The sequence below is a fragment of the Haemaphysalis longicornis genome, unplaced genomic scaffold, assembly GCF_048455015.1.
Source record: "Haemaphysalis longicornis isolate Haplotype H1 unplaced genomic scaffold, Haemaphysalis longicornis Haplotype H1 scaffold_5, whole genome shotgun sequence".
NCBI lineage: Eukaryota > Metazoa > Arthropoda > Arachnida > Ixodida > Ixodidae > Haemaphysalis > Haemaphysalis longicornis.
Genome location: NW_027526385.1, coordinates 42,548,937 through 42,562,939, shown reverse-complemented (window position 1 = coordinate 42,562,939; position 14,003 = coordinate 42,548,937). Strand labels below are relative to the sequence as shown.

Here is a 14,003-nt window from a genome sequence, read left to right as displayed (position 1 = left end):
CTCGAGCAGCTTTTAGCCAGGAAGTCGTCCAGATGCTTCTGGGAATAAACTGAACTGAACATCATAACACTTGAAGTAAGGCCTCGCATTTTTACAAGTGAATCATACTTTTGTCTGCGTAGGCCTGGGTGCCATCTTTACAAAGAATATTTGAATGAATGAGTTTTAGTTATTGCATTTTCATACCGTTGTTTCCACGGAAATCAGACTGCATTTCAAGTTGTCTCATGTGCAGGGGAGTTCTGGTTGTCAGCTCAAGGAACACTGCCTGCAAGAAAAACAATAGTGCTCATAAGTCATAGCATAGGTAGCCAGATGCAACCACACTTTTCCAACAGCCAGGAACCGATGAGGGTGCAGCACCCATTTTTACACCTGCACTTGTCTCTGTGTAATTCGTCACAATTTCTGTATCATCAAAAAACAACAACAATCAAGCAGCCTGCATGCTGGCTCATACATACCACCATTCTGTAAATCGCTTTACTGCACTACACTAGTATAACGCGACGCAACAATTTGCCCTGCAATACCACGCGAATAAATAAACGACTGATTTGTGCGATTGGGAATAATAAACCCACTTAACATGGTGACAATGCCCCGATACCTCAAAATGACTAACACCAAATTTACCCACTCAAGGAAAAGATTGACAAAAATGAAGAATGTTGTAGATATAAAAACTTTTTATTGTGCGGTAAGGCAAACTTTCACAAAAAAAGAGGCTTGCGCTGGACAGAAGTGAGTTTAGAAAATTTCGGGCAGCATTTAGTGGACTACTTTTCTGCAGCACACACCTTGTGTTTATCCGGATGTATTACTACAAGACCAATAAACTAGACACCATTCCGAATATATGCAGCTTGAAAAATGAATATTTCCCGATGGCTGAAACAAAATGATAATACCCAGAGAATAGCGCGATAATATAAGACTTTATTGGGAAAAAAGTGCGCCCGATGCAGCCAACAGCGTAAACAAAATGCTCAACAAATGACGAAGACGCGCAGAGCAGAAAGCAGGCCACGAGCGCCGTTATCTGTTATAATGTACGGGCTTTCACGATCGTCCGCTCTAATCTGACGCAGCGAACGCAAGCCCGTGATTTCATTCAATTGCCGTCGCGGGCAACAGAAAACGTCCAGCGAAGCAACCAGTCGGGTAACGAAAATCCCTCTCGAATGCTGCAATTTCAAATTGAAAAGCCCCCAGCGAAAAGATACATCCAATGAAAACACGGAAACCGTTACGGGAGTATACTCACCGAGTTCGCTTTCACTGGCGCCGGGGCATCGGTCCAACATGCGAACTTGACGCTGGTCGTAGAAGAACGGGCCGTGTAGCGCTGCCAGTCACAAATGGGCTCGCCGCAGCCTCCGCGACTCACGCCGACAAATAAGTCTTGTAACAGCCATCCTCGCTTCATCGTAGGGGTATCACAGCGGTTAAAAGGCTCGAGTGGCGCGAAAACGCGGCCACCGGACCTGCGGGCGCCGCCATTTCTCTATATCCCGTCATGCAACAGAGAAATCAACGGCCGCCTGGAGAGAAGGCGCGACGAGCATCTCTTATAGGTTACAGGGCGTTTTATAGGTTACAACGTAAAGGTTACATGACAGATTTTGTCGATGTAACCTATAAATCATTAATGTAACCTATAAACCGCTTTTAACTTCCCGCTTGTAACCCTTAGAATGGACTGGGATGAAGAAAACATCAAAATGGATCCATTGTAACCTTTATTTTATAGGTTACATCCCTTTAGAAGTTACATTATGGGTTACCAGGATTAGAGTGTACTAACAAGCTGATCGTACACCACGGCAGCATGTAATCCGCTCGCTTAATGTGGGCCTTTCAAGATTCAGTAACCATGCTCGGTATCTGCGAAAAAAAAAACAGAGAAGAAGAATACGCGGGAGAATGCGGAGCCTTGAACACATGCCTCCCAGTTGTGCTAGCCTATACGGCTCGGCAGCGAGGCGACAGCATTTTATCAGTGCCCCGTTTTATTTGGAGGCTTCCCCCGACTGCATAACATTTTACATGACTTTGTTGCACTATGTAGTACATATACGCGCAAATAACGTTATAACAAACGTTTTTTGCTAAGTTGCGTTCACTGGCGCTGAAGGCGGTCGGCGCGGTGGGACCGACCCAGAGTTGGCGCGTGTATGTCGCGGCTGGCGCTGCGCTTGCGCGGCAAACTTCGCTGTCCGGAGCCTATACATGCATGCATGACCTTAACCAACAGCTGAACCCCTTTATCACACTCTTTCAAAACCTTACCAAAAACTATGGGTGTTGAAGGAATTCGTTAACGACCTCTTTTCGACACAAAAAGGGTGTAGAGATACGAATAAGGGTGCTCCTTTCTGGCCAAGAAGGGTGTGAAAAATGTAAAAAAGAAAAATCTACAACCAATGCATACTGAATCGGGATGACTTACGGACCTGACACTTGGCGCCTTACTAAACAACTACCAAGCAAACTTCGGTGGGCTCAACGGGCCGTGGAAGGAATAATGTTAGGAGTAAAGAAAAAGAAATGGACTTGGGTTGGTCATGCGTTGAGACGAACCGACAACCGGTGGACAATTTGAATAACAGAATGGATACCAAGAGATACCAAGAGATAAGAGATAAGGGAGGGAAAGGCCATTAACCCGATGGAGGGACGAGAAAAATCTAGGGACGCTTGCACTCATGCGCAATACTTGAATCGCGAAGCTGTTGTAGGTGAGCATTGAACTGAGTGGGATGATGATGATAATGATGATGATGTCCTTTGGCCCAGCCGCCCAACGCTTTAGCCACTGAGCCACCACGGCGGGTGCTTCGAAAAAGCTTAAGTCAAGCCCAGTAACCGTACTTTCAGTAGGCAGTTTTAGCATATCGTTACCGTGTTTGCGTTACCGTTTACCGTGTTACCGGAAGCGCTGGTGACGGTGAAGCCTGTGCCGGTAAGTTACCGTTCGCGGTAACTCTCGCGCTGCGCAGTCTGCTCCCGCAAACACGTAAACGGTAACGTAAACACGGTAACGATATGCTAACTGCCTCCCGCCCAGCCTTTCGGTTCACGGCCACTTCCACGGCCATGCGAACTATCCGCGGCCGGGCCATGCCGAGAACTACGAAGATGTTGCGCGCGAGGTCTTTTGTACTACAGTTGAACCTGGATGCAACGAACCTCTGTGTAACGAATTCCTGAATTTAACGAAGTTTTTCAATTCCCCCTTTCAAACTTCATTGAAGCCCATGTGTTTGCGAACTCTATGCAAGTAACGGTTAACCTGGATGTAACGAATTCGCTACGCTATGAGTCAAGGTTTTTTTGCCCTTTTTCTGAAAAATCGGCTGGCTAAATGCACTAATTTAGCGAATTTCGCCCGCACCGCAATCTCTCGTGCGTTTCCACGTGTGAGTGCGGTGTCGGTTAGGTGCTACGCCTGCCTGTCGGCGTGCAGTCGCGTGTGTCCCCTGGTATGGGTTCGTGGATGATTTCTGCTGCCTGAATACGAAATTTGTCTAAGACAAGCTCAATTTTGAATGCAGACACCGCCGGCGAGAAGGAAGAACGTCACCGCCCGGTTCGGGGGCTGTGTAGTAGCAGCAAGCGCAAATCACACAGTTTTTCTGCGTGAAATATATCATTTAACAAGGGCGAGTTCAGCATCCCTCATGCCTTGCGTATTGGTTTTGTTTCTGCTTCAATCCCGCGGGCTATAACTCGAAACATGTATGTAACGAAAACCTGGATGTAACGAAAAAATGCGGAACTTCGGTATATCCAGGTTTAACTGTATACTGATCGCACGCGCGCGACGATGCGAGCTCTAGCGTGAAGGGCTCTCGTACGATACTGAGCGCATGCGGACGCTCCTCTCGAGTGTTGTAGAGTGGGTAATGCGACAGCTCCGCGACGCCTACGTGATTATGTTCCTTGCGGGGGGTTTTCAGCGCGCACGCACCCCGAACTTGCGGCCAATAACAGCAGCTCCGCTGTTAATCAGGAAATTGGGGGTAAACTGTGGACTCGAGCAGCGCATAACAGGAGCGGTTGGACGCCAATGGGAGAGGCCTTCGTCCTGCAGTGGATCTGAGTGGGATTATGATGATGATGATGATGATGATGACGACGACGATGATGATGTCCTTTGGCCCAGCCGCACAACGCTTTAGCCACCGAGCCACCACGGCGGGTGCTTCGAAAAAGCTTAAGTCAAGCCCAGTAACCGTGACGCCAGGAATTCAGTACACGGCGCATTTATTTCAGCAATATTTTGCCATCCAATACAACAAGCACGAGAAACAAAATCAAACAAAACTGCACGTTAAAACGCGCACATTTTTGTAAGAAAATACGATCGGCAACAAATTCGCGCGGCAACAACCGTCTCAAGATCAGGACATTGGTGCCCCCTTTTTGATCATGGGATCATCTTGTTGTAGCGCATCTATCACCCGACGCGATAGGGTGGCTTAAAAGGGCGGTCCAATTCGAACAGTGCCAGTGAGGGCGGGCTTCTACTTCCACTTGATCTCCGACAGGTGGCGCTGTGCCCGGCGTCCCCAGTATGACGAGCGCCAGTGGAAGGATCGTTTGAGGGTCTTGGCCCGGAACAGCCACTCCTTGCAGCTCTGGTCCAAACCACACGACGAGGTCCTGCAGGCATGCGCAACGTTCACCTCGGGTCCACGCATACAGTGACTGTCAAAACACACAAGGGAAAATGCAGCGGCCCTGCACTCCGTTCTGTGCCATCAGACTTCATAGAAGTGCGGGTAAGGTAATAGTTATTCGTTCATGATGGGGACCCCGCAAAACAAAACGGACAAGAAAGACCATGGGACTATTGTCCAAGTTTTGCTTTGCGCTGTACCCATCATGAACCTATACCAACCATCCCAACTCGCAATTCATATTTTTTAAATGCAGAGCATTTCAGTAATTCACGATGTCACCCGCGTTGACGTCCGTAGTCCGCACCGTCGTTGTCCCTACTATATATAAAAAAAAATACTATCCGGCGCCCGGTTTCGATCCCTCGACCCTGCGGGCGGAACGCAATGCACATGGTGCTCTACCCACTGCGCCACAAAACCGACACAGAATGGGACACTACGAACGCGCCTTATATCGTTGACTCATTCAAATTACTGCTGACGAGCGCTCTCTCGTCAGCAGTTGCCACAAGTGCAACAACATTAACGTAACGCAAACTACTTAACGTCGTGCGCCCCCGGAAATGCTCTGCATTTGATCGTGCCCCTCGCGAGGGGGATGTTTCACTGCGTCTTCTCTCGGTCGCGGGACCCGTGGCGCCATCTGGCGGAGGCGCGGCACAACTCGTAGCACTTTGAAAAGATGCGGCGCCAGCCAGCTGTTTGTTAAGGATTAATTTTTCAGTTGGATCAAGTTGGTAGGAGTTAATGATTCTTTTGTTTTCTTTTCTTTAATATTCTTTTTAAGCTTTGATTTTATTTCGGTTTCAACACTTCCTGGTGCTACGTCTCATGTATGGACAGTTTTTTTGTGTAATCCTATAACACCAATTGGGAAATTTTGTAGTTTCGTATGATGGCATCGCATAAGCCGAACAAAAAATGCTTAAGCCTAATTATCTGCACGATTCGGAAAGGCTGCAAATATTTTGAAAGGGGTGAGCTAAGCTTTACATTTCGCTGACAATTTTAAGTGTGTCTCACTGAAGACTGAAGAACATGCTATGTATAGCGGGAACTGTACACCTCGTTGAGGTACTCGAACCTCGCCGCGTTCGTACAATAACGCGTTGTATTCACGGGCGTGGCGCGCATGCCGGCGGCCATGCGTGTCCAGAGCTATCAACCTGGGACGGTATTTTCGTGTTTTGTCCGTTTTGTGTCCGTTTCAAAGGTGTCCGTTTTGAGCAAGCCCTCATTGTATAAAAGCGAACACCCGGAAGAGACGCCATGCAAGCACGGCGGAGCCAGTGGAGCTATGAGAGTAGTATCAACTATGGCTGTGAGCAGACGATTTTTCGTAGCCTTGTTGTTGGTATACGCTTACGGAACAATAAATTTCACATTAAAAATAGTTTAAAATATGTTTAGTCGTTCAAAATGTGTTTACGAGAACATTTGCGCAAAAGCCAACCCAAAGCCCACCTACAACTGGAAGGACGTCACAATAAAACGGACGCAAAACGGACGAACACGAGAATACCGTAGCTGGACGCGCTGGTAGACTCCGGCATGGCGGCGCACGTCTGAGGCCGTCCCAGCGAGCTCAAAAGCATTACCTCGACATTGACTTCTGTTTCGCGTAGGGCCCTACAGTCTACCTGTCGCAAGACACGAGTGAAGTTGTCGGCGCGGATCAGCCGCTGGCTAGCTGTTTTTTTTTAAAATGCAGAGCATTTCAGTAACTCACGATGTCACCCGCGTTGACGTCCGTAGTCGTAGTCCGCATTCCTCCCCCCTACACTATATAAAAAAAATACTATCCGGCGCCTGGTTTCGATCCCTCGACCCTGCTGGCGGAACGCAATGTACATGGTGCTCTACCCACTGCGCCACAAAGCCGACACAGAATGGGAGGTTACGAACGCGCCTTATATCCTTGACTCATTCAAACTACGTCAAGAAGCTGCTGATACAACGCATTCACTACCACCAACTCCCCAAACACTAAACGTTAACGCAATACACCCACCCCCTATGCGACGCATTTACTCGAGTCCCCCTCGCGGGGAGATGGGGCCAATTTTTTGTATCGGCCACAGATTGCTCAGCTCTCGATAAACCTTCAGTCTGGGAGAGCAGCTTGTCCAGCTTCAAACTCCAGTTATCCACTGCCAAAACAGAACTGCTCAGTGTCGACGGTAAACGTGCTACAAATAAGGACCAGATAATCTCTCTTCAAGTAGAAGACAATCTCATTCGCCTGCTGAGTCTCCCTGTTAGCAGTTGCAACACCCCCGAAACAATGGATGGCGCCTTTGCAAGGCCTGGCGTCCTACTTTACACCTGGTCACCCAGTTGTCCAATATGGCGGGGACATGCCTGTACCATGCTTGCTCGTGCAGTGACACATGGACGTTTAAGCTACGTCTTCACAGTGTATGATCTACGTCCGTCCTATGTTAGAGCCCTTCACAAGCTCATGCGCCCCCTTCTCTGCGGCCTCCCTAACTTCACGCGAGTTGATATTGCCACGGGATGGTTCCCTTGGCTCCTTGCTACTTTAATTGAACCGGTAGCCGAACCCTCTCTACGGGTACGCGTCTCTGTAATGAGCCGACCGATAGGCTGGATGAGGAAGACGAAGACGCTCCCTACAGGCGCAACAACAACTACAACAACAACAACAACAATGGTGTGCGTGCTGTCCCTGAGACATCACAGCCGCCTTACCTGCCATTACAATCCCGTTTATTGTTGTACATACTGCTTGTGAATACATCCCATTCGTTTCCACGTTACATTATTCTGCATCAAGTGGTCTGTCCCCCGTACACCCGTTCATAAGAAACCAAGCTGCGATTCCAGCATCATGTGGACCATTCTCCACAGGGACGAGTTCTCAGCGAATGGGATCAACTAGGAGTGATTTTAGCCAAACGAACCTAACGCCGCCCATTCCTCCATGGGCGCGACCTCCGACCGGCATCTCGCGCCGCAGACGAATTGGGGAACACCATCAAACGGCCCGAAAGCAGCATGTTCGCACCCTTGTCGATGACAAGGCCGAGGATGAGGCAGACATCTACACAGATGCTACGGTTGACGGAACAACGGCGGCCTTAGCCTGGGAGTCTACGGATGTCCCTCAAATAAATGGATCCCATCGCGTCACTAATACGTCGAACTTATGGGAATTGTGGAAGTAATCCGGCACATAGACGACCATTTCTCCGCCCTCTCCATCAAGACGTTCAGAAAAATCACTGACTCCCACGTCACACTTCGGGAGTTAACCATGTATTCTCACCTAAAAGCACGGCGACCCGCATTTTGACTTCGGCACGCGACCTACATGCAGAAGGCTTCACGATTCGCATCGTCTTGACACCAGGGCACACCATGCATGGGTGCACATGGCAACCTTCTGGCACACACTACTCCCAGGGAGTGACTTCAAGCACCTACAGTGGTTCCCATTGCCCCACCCCCATCACTCCAGTCGGATTGGCAACTTCGGCTTCGGCATCTAAAGAAACTAGACAGACAACGTACGCAAATGCGACCCCGAAAGGAGTCCTCGACTTCGTCAAGCCTCTTTCACGCTCGTGGGAAATATTCGCGAACAAGTCTACGCTAATGCGGCCTACACCACTCACGTTATATACAAATGGACAGCCCCTGCAGGGTCCGAGCTCCACCGCTGCACACACTGAGGCTGCCATGGCACATAAGATTTATTTAATCTAAGCTGTCTCTGTCCCGGTATGCGCCCGCCGCGTGTTTGATCAACGTGTCCGTCGAGTAGCACCCCACGTGCGCACCCCTTTCTCGCGTTGTACTAGACTAGCAGCACTAAGCGTAGTCTGAAGCATACCACATGGCCATGGCCGCGGTCAGGTAGAACTCGATCTCGTTGTTGTACGAGTAGGGAATCTTGGCGCTCTGGCTGATGGCAAACTCCAGGCACGTCTTGTACAGCTCCTGGACGTTGTCCAGGGCCGGGACGTCGATTCCGACTGCACCCAGAGATAAATTGAAGCGGAGATCGGTACATCGCGCTCTTGAAGTATGTTAGCGCGTTATTGCAAACAACAAGCCTGCGCACTCGCACCCCAGGCGGCAGAAGACGTGGAGTACTGCCCGCTCATCCCTTTCAGGGAAATCCAGCAGCAGTGTAACACACGCTCCTTTCACCTCATCCCAGCCTCTATAGAGGCTAACAGACGGTGCTTCGCCCAATTCAATTTGGATACCCCCTCCCCCCCAACAAGGTTACACCTCATGTTTCCAGAGCAGTACGATGCCGAATTCAAATCTTGTAAAAAAACAGGATCACTACGCCACATAATTGAGCAATACGAATTCAGATCTGAAAATCCAACCCTCTACTATCCCCTCCTTTACAGAACAACGCGAGATCTTGATGTCCAGCTCTTAACTGGCGACACATCTTGCGCTAGTCGACAGGGCGCAGGCATCGAAGACGTCATATGGGCTCCGGTAAACAAAGTTCCACTCCCAACGGGCCACATGGCCTGCTATTCCTTTTCGGTATCGCAGAATGCGATCAATGCTTGGCTTGGAGCAATAATTTGCTCTGGGCACTACGGACATGTGTCAAATTTTCCTCGTTTATTTACCAACACAAGTATCGTTATTGTGGAGAGGCCGCGAGAATCCCTTGGCGCGTATGCACACTCCCTGGTAGTATGCTTCATGAATTAAAGGTTTAGAACGGTTCGTGTTTGGTGGGAGTTGCTGCATGAACACCTCGTCTCTATGGGGCTCTGGAATCGGGAGTAAAATAGGGGGTAAATATGAATACGGTCGCTGCTAACCTAGAGTGGTAGTAACTGGAGGGGGGGAGTAGGTGCATTTCGACAAAAAAAAAAAAGCAGTACCGGACCACGTTCTTTTCTTTTTGGAAGGAAAGTTTGCCATGTGCCTGCGAATAATAAACGCGAGAGCCTGCTACTGGTAGTAATGAAGAAATTTTAGACCTACCCATACTTCGTAAACTATTTCTCCTTTTTCGCGACTTCCCGGTCATGGCGAAAATGGCACAACATGCCTCAATACGCTTATTATACGGTAGTGTTTTAATTTTAATTCCTGTATCCATTTTCAAGAAAGTTAATAACGGGGAGATAGCGAATGATTGTTTTTTTTATAGTAGCTGCTGTGTAAGCACAACATTAAGGTTCAGCTTGGTGTAAAGGATTACCTCAGAAGGCTGCAAAGACAGACAAATAATGCTTAAATTTACCTTTGGCTACTGGGAGAAAACACGCACTTTTATTCAACGTTTTAACTAGAGCTCATTGACACACGCGTAATAAAAAAGCACGCGTTCGAATTAGAAGGGGAAGCCAGGTTACTTCGAACTAACGAAAGTGAAGAACAACAACCGTACGGTGCGACATGTAGCAGGCATGTCCACAAGTAAAGCTCGTAAAAGTTCGTGATGGCGGGCCTAAGAATTGATGCGCTCATCTGTGTGAGAAGAAACGCACATCTCTGCACTTGCGTCCACATGTACGCGTATACTTTCGCAACGTAGTCTGCCCGGATTTATACCATGAAAACAATGTTTTGCCCTATTTTACTGTCTCTCCATTCCTCTCTCCATTACGAAGGCAACGGTTCCAGGCGCCAAGCTACCGGCGCGGTGGCCTGTGTTTAGAATTATCCGTAGCAGAACATTTTCACTATTGAAGTCACGGGTTTTATTAAACCTAGACGTGTATATGGAGATTAGTTGGACCAAATCGCACAGTTATAGAATTCTTCATAAATTCGAATGACTCAAGTTCTAATTAACGAGCTTTCACTGTAGCACGGGTAACCCCCAAACACCTCTGTCCTCATTGGTCGACTTCGGTGACGCCTCTCCCACACAGATGCCGATCACGTAACGGAAACGACAGGCGCAGTGACTGCACACGTCTTTTAAAGACGATAGTCTTTCTCGGGCTACTTAAAAACGCAGAAATTTTGTTCTGTATGTCTGTCTGTGTGTGACTCGATTCAGCCACCCGGCCAAAGTGAAACAGAAGCTACGCAATAGCCTTATATAACCACAGTCAAATCTAAACGTTTAAGTTCGGTGTCAACGTTTATACTTGTCAACATTGTTGAACAAGAACAACACATCACGCAAACGTAAGGCAGAAAATCAATACACAAGTGATATTTGCAGTGTTCCTTTATTAAAAAATTCATGAAATGCTTGGCTTTTGCGATAACAAATTAAATACTACGTTAACTGCAGAAAACCATCGCCTGCTGTTGCCCGCGCTACTAATAACTCCTAGCGGCATTTCAGAAATCAAACGGCAACAGCAGCGAAATGTTCCATTAGATAGGTTCCACGTTACGCTTGGAACACTCGTGGAGGAGGGCAACGCGGTTCTATAAACGCTGTAGCAGGGTGCCTCGATTCACGCGCGTCACCGCCGTACTGCAGCGCTGGCATCGAGGCACCCTACATGGAGCAGGGCGGTTAATTTAAATTGACTTGAGCAAACCTCTTGCCTGTTATCTTGGGAGGAACGGGACGGGAGAGGAACAGCATGAGAGGTGAGCGGGAAAGAGAAGTGAAAGAGAAGGGAGGCATTTACTTGGCAGGGGTGCCAGTCAACTATTGTCTTTCGTCGGCATTTGCAACGAAATGAGCAGATACGCGGCCATTTTTTTTATTTATAAAGCTCTGCACCACGTAAATGAACAAATTGAGTAGTGCACTTTGCTAAATTCTAGCGTGAAGACGCGGCAAACCTGGAAGGCTCAATGTTGATTCGCGGTTTCATGTCCCTTTTCTTTACGCTCGACCTTGCGGCTCTACGGGCGGCTTGCGCGATCATTTCTATCGCGTGCGGGGACTCACACTGGTGAACAAGAAGTTCGGCGAGGCCGCCAAAGTAGAGGGCCATGCCGACGGTGTCTTCGGCCACCTCGGCCACGTGGCGTAGATGGGCCAGCACTTCCCGACACTTGCTGTGGCTGCGCAACAAAGAAACACGACCGATCAGTGCTACCAGCCGTAAGTGTGAATAAGAACAAGTCGATAAAATATGCTTCTCATATGAAACTCTTTTCCTTTATGTTGCAGGCCTAGGCCCGGTTTGCACCAGCACCACTCTTATGTGCGTCCGGTGCCATATAAGCATGTAGCGCTGTACCCTGGCGTAATGATGTAGGAACGTCCTCTGGGGGCGCAAAACCAGCTGTTTGACCCGACAGCGCATAGATGTCGCCACGAGTACGAAGTGGTTGAAGTCTCAGATAGGCCAATTGTTAAGAGTTAATGTCCTCCCGGCCCTTCCCCGATGATCCACTTGGCGTGACCTCGTCGACAAGCAGCGCGGTTGCTGCTTCTGGTAGCATGCACTTTAAGTTAGATTAGGTTACGAAAGTTGTTGCGTCCACGTTCCCCAGCAGGAGATAGTAACTCAGCAGGACATGAATTTTTTCTGGAGGATCGAGGCCGTACGTGGTAGAAGCAGAGGCCTCAGTTTTCTCATTTTAACAGCGGAGCTGTTTTGTGGCTCGCGACGTCCGCTGATGCTCGTCACGCGAGGCAAAAGTACAACGCAGGGCTGTCAGATGGCGCCACCGCATCAACGGCCGTACATTGTGCGATCTCGGCTTGTGCACCGGGCCCCCGGCGTACACCCACCCCAAATACATGTATGGATAAAATACCAGACATCCGTGGGCGAGTTTCGCACTCGTACATATTGCTGCGAGCGGCGTTGTAGCTTAGCGACCCCCGCCTTCCCGGGAGGTGGGGTGGCCGCCAGCGTGTCGAAGTCAGCTCCCCTGTTTCAGAAAATTTCGCCGGTGTAGAACTGACTTTATTATTTTTAAATGCAGAGCATTTCAGTAACTCACGATGTCACCCGCGTTGACGTCCGTAGTCCGCACCGCACCCCTCCCTACTATAAAAAAAAAAAAAAACTATCCGGCGCCCGGTTTCGATCCGTCGACCCTGCGGGTGGAACGCAATGTACATGGTGCTCCACTGCGCCACAAAGCCGACACAGAATGGGACGCTACGAACGCGTCTTATATCGTTGACTCATTCAAATTACTGCTGACGAGCGCTCTCTCGTCAGCAGTTGCCACAAGTGCAACAACATTAACGTAACGCAAACTACTTAACGTCGTGCGCCCCCGGAAATGCTCTGCATTTGATCGTGCCCCTCGCGAGGGGGATGTTTCACTGCGTCTTCTCTCGGTCGCGGGACCCGTGGCGCCATCTGGCGGAGGCGCGGCACAACTCGTAGCACTTTCTTTGAAAAAAGCGCCTCGAAAGCGCGGCAAATATGAAATAGGGATGACGCGCTTTCGAGGCAATCCGCCGACGCGGCTGTTTCCGAACATGTACTTTCTACTCTGGAGTTTTCGTATCTATAGGCAAATGTGGCGCACTCACTTTTTGCTGTACAGCAGCGTCTGGGCGAGGTGCGGCAAGATCTTGAGAAGCATCGAGGTGTAGTGTACATTGAGTGCGATGCGGAACGCCTCGTAGCCTGCGCAGAAAACTGAGATGAAAATTCTTTTCGGCGCCGTATCCACACTGAAATAATTTCGCACTCCACCGCACCGCAGTTTAGGAAACGCAAGAATGTGAGACTTTTAGGTGGAAAAACTCACGATTCATATTACGTTACAGGGTGTTACGTACAGGTGTTACGCCAATGTCGAGTTCTAGAATACCTATTTTCAAACCAGAGCGATTTACCTTCGGTTCAATTGTTGTATCTGCTCCTTACTGGAGTCGTTATTATCTTCAGTAGATGGGGGATCGAAAATAGCTTTGTTTTGGTCTAAAGTAAATACACCGGATGCGGTGCTCTGTTGCCCCACTTTTCGCTTGGACTTAGAAGCCCCTTGAACCTTTGATCAGCCCTCTGTAGCTTAGTTGAGTACGCATTTATGCTATCTGACACCGCTGACTGCCAAAATACCTTAAGCAAATACCGAGTAAAATAGAAATATCTTGTTGTTTGCCTAGGTAGGGGCGGGAGGCAAGAAATACCTTAACTATAGAAGACGGACTATCCCAAGGCAGGTTCTTCTCGCAATGAACGCCGGGATAGCCTATTAAAATAGCGAAGTGTTTCCAATTTCAGTGAAAATGGTATAGCTGAGTGAATGGCGAATAAGCTTCGCATGGCAATTGTAAAATACTTTTTTTTTATTGGCCGCGGTTTTGCCCTAGCAAGTACGAGAGGAAACGAAACGAGTGCGTTGTTTCTTGTTTACGATTCGGTGTGGGGTAAATATCGGTGATACCAGGTGAGATGAAGCTCCATGGTTCTGTAGTCG

The 14,003-nt window shown here is 48.8% G+C and overlaps 1 protein-coding gene and 1 long non-coding RNA gene across 2 annotated transcripts in view; both read right to left on the bottom strand.

Annotated features, from left to right (window-relative positions):
- LOC144139192 (uncharacterized) overlaps positions 1 to 1,677 on the bottom strand; it is a 5,954-nt gene extending 4,277 nt beyond the window's left edge. The window contains exons 1-2 of the long non-coding RNA XR_013316094.1: positions 1,268 to 1,677; positions 187 to 268 (exon numbers count right to left, since the gene is read on the bottom strand). This is a non-coding gene — a long non-coding RNA (uncharacterized LOC144139192). The remainder of the gene's footprint in view (positions 1 to 186; positions 269 to 1,267) is intronic.
- Positions 1,678 to 4,433: 2,756 nt separating this feature from the next.
- Positions 4,434 to 14,003, bottom strand: part of LOC144139656 (adenylate cyclase type 10-like) — a 74,704-nt gene continuing 65,134 nt past the window's right edge. Inside the window, exons 26-29 of the mRNA XM_077671949.1 lie at positions 13,108 to 13,204; positions 11,557 to 11,672; positions 8,545 to 8,686; positions 4,434 to 4,668 (exon numbers count right to left, since the gene is read on the bottom strand). Of these exons, the coding sequence (XP_077528075.1) occupies positions 4,530 to 4,668; positions 8,545 to 8,686; positions 11,557 to 11,672; positions 13,108 to 13,204 (494 nt within the window). The 3' untranslated portion in view covers positions 4,434 to 4,529. The remainder of the gene's footprint in view (positions 4,669 to 8,544; positions 8,687 to 11,556; positions 11,673 to 13,107; positions 13,205 to 14,003) is intronic.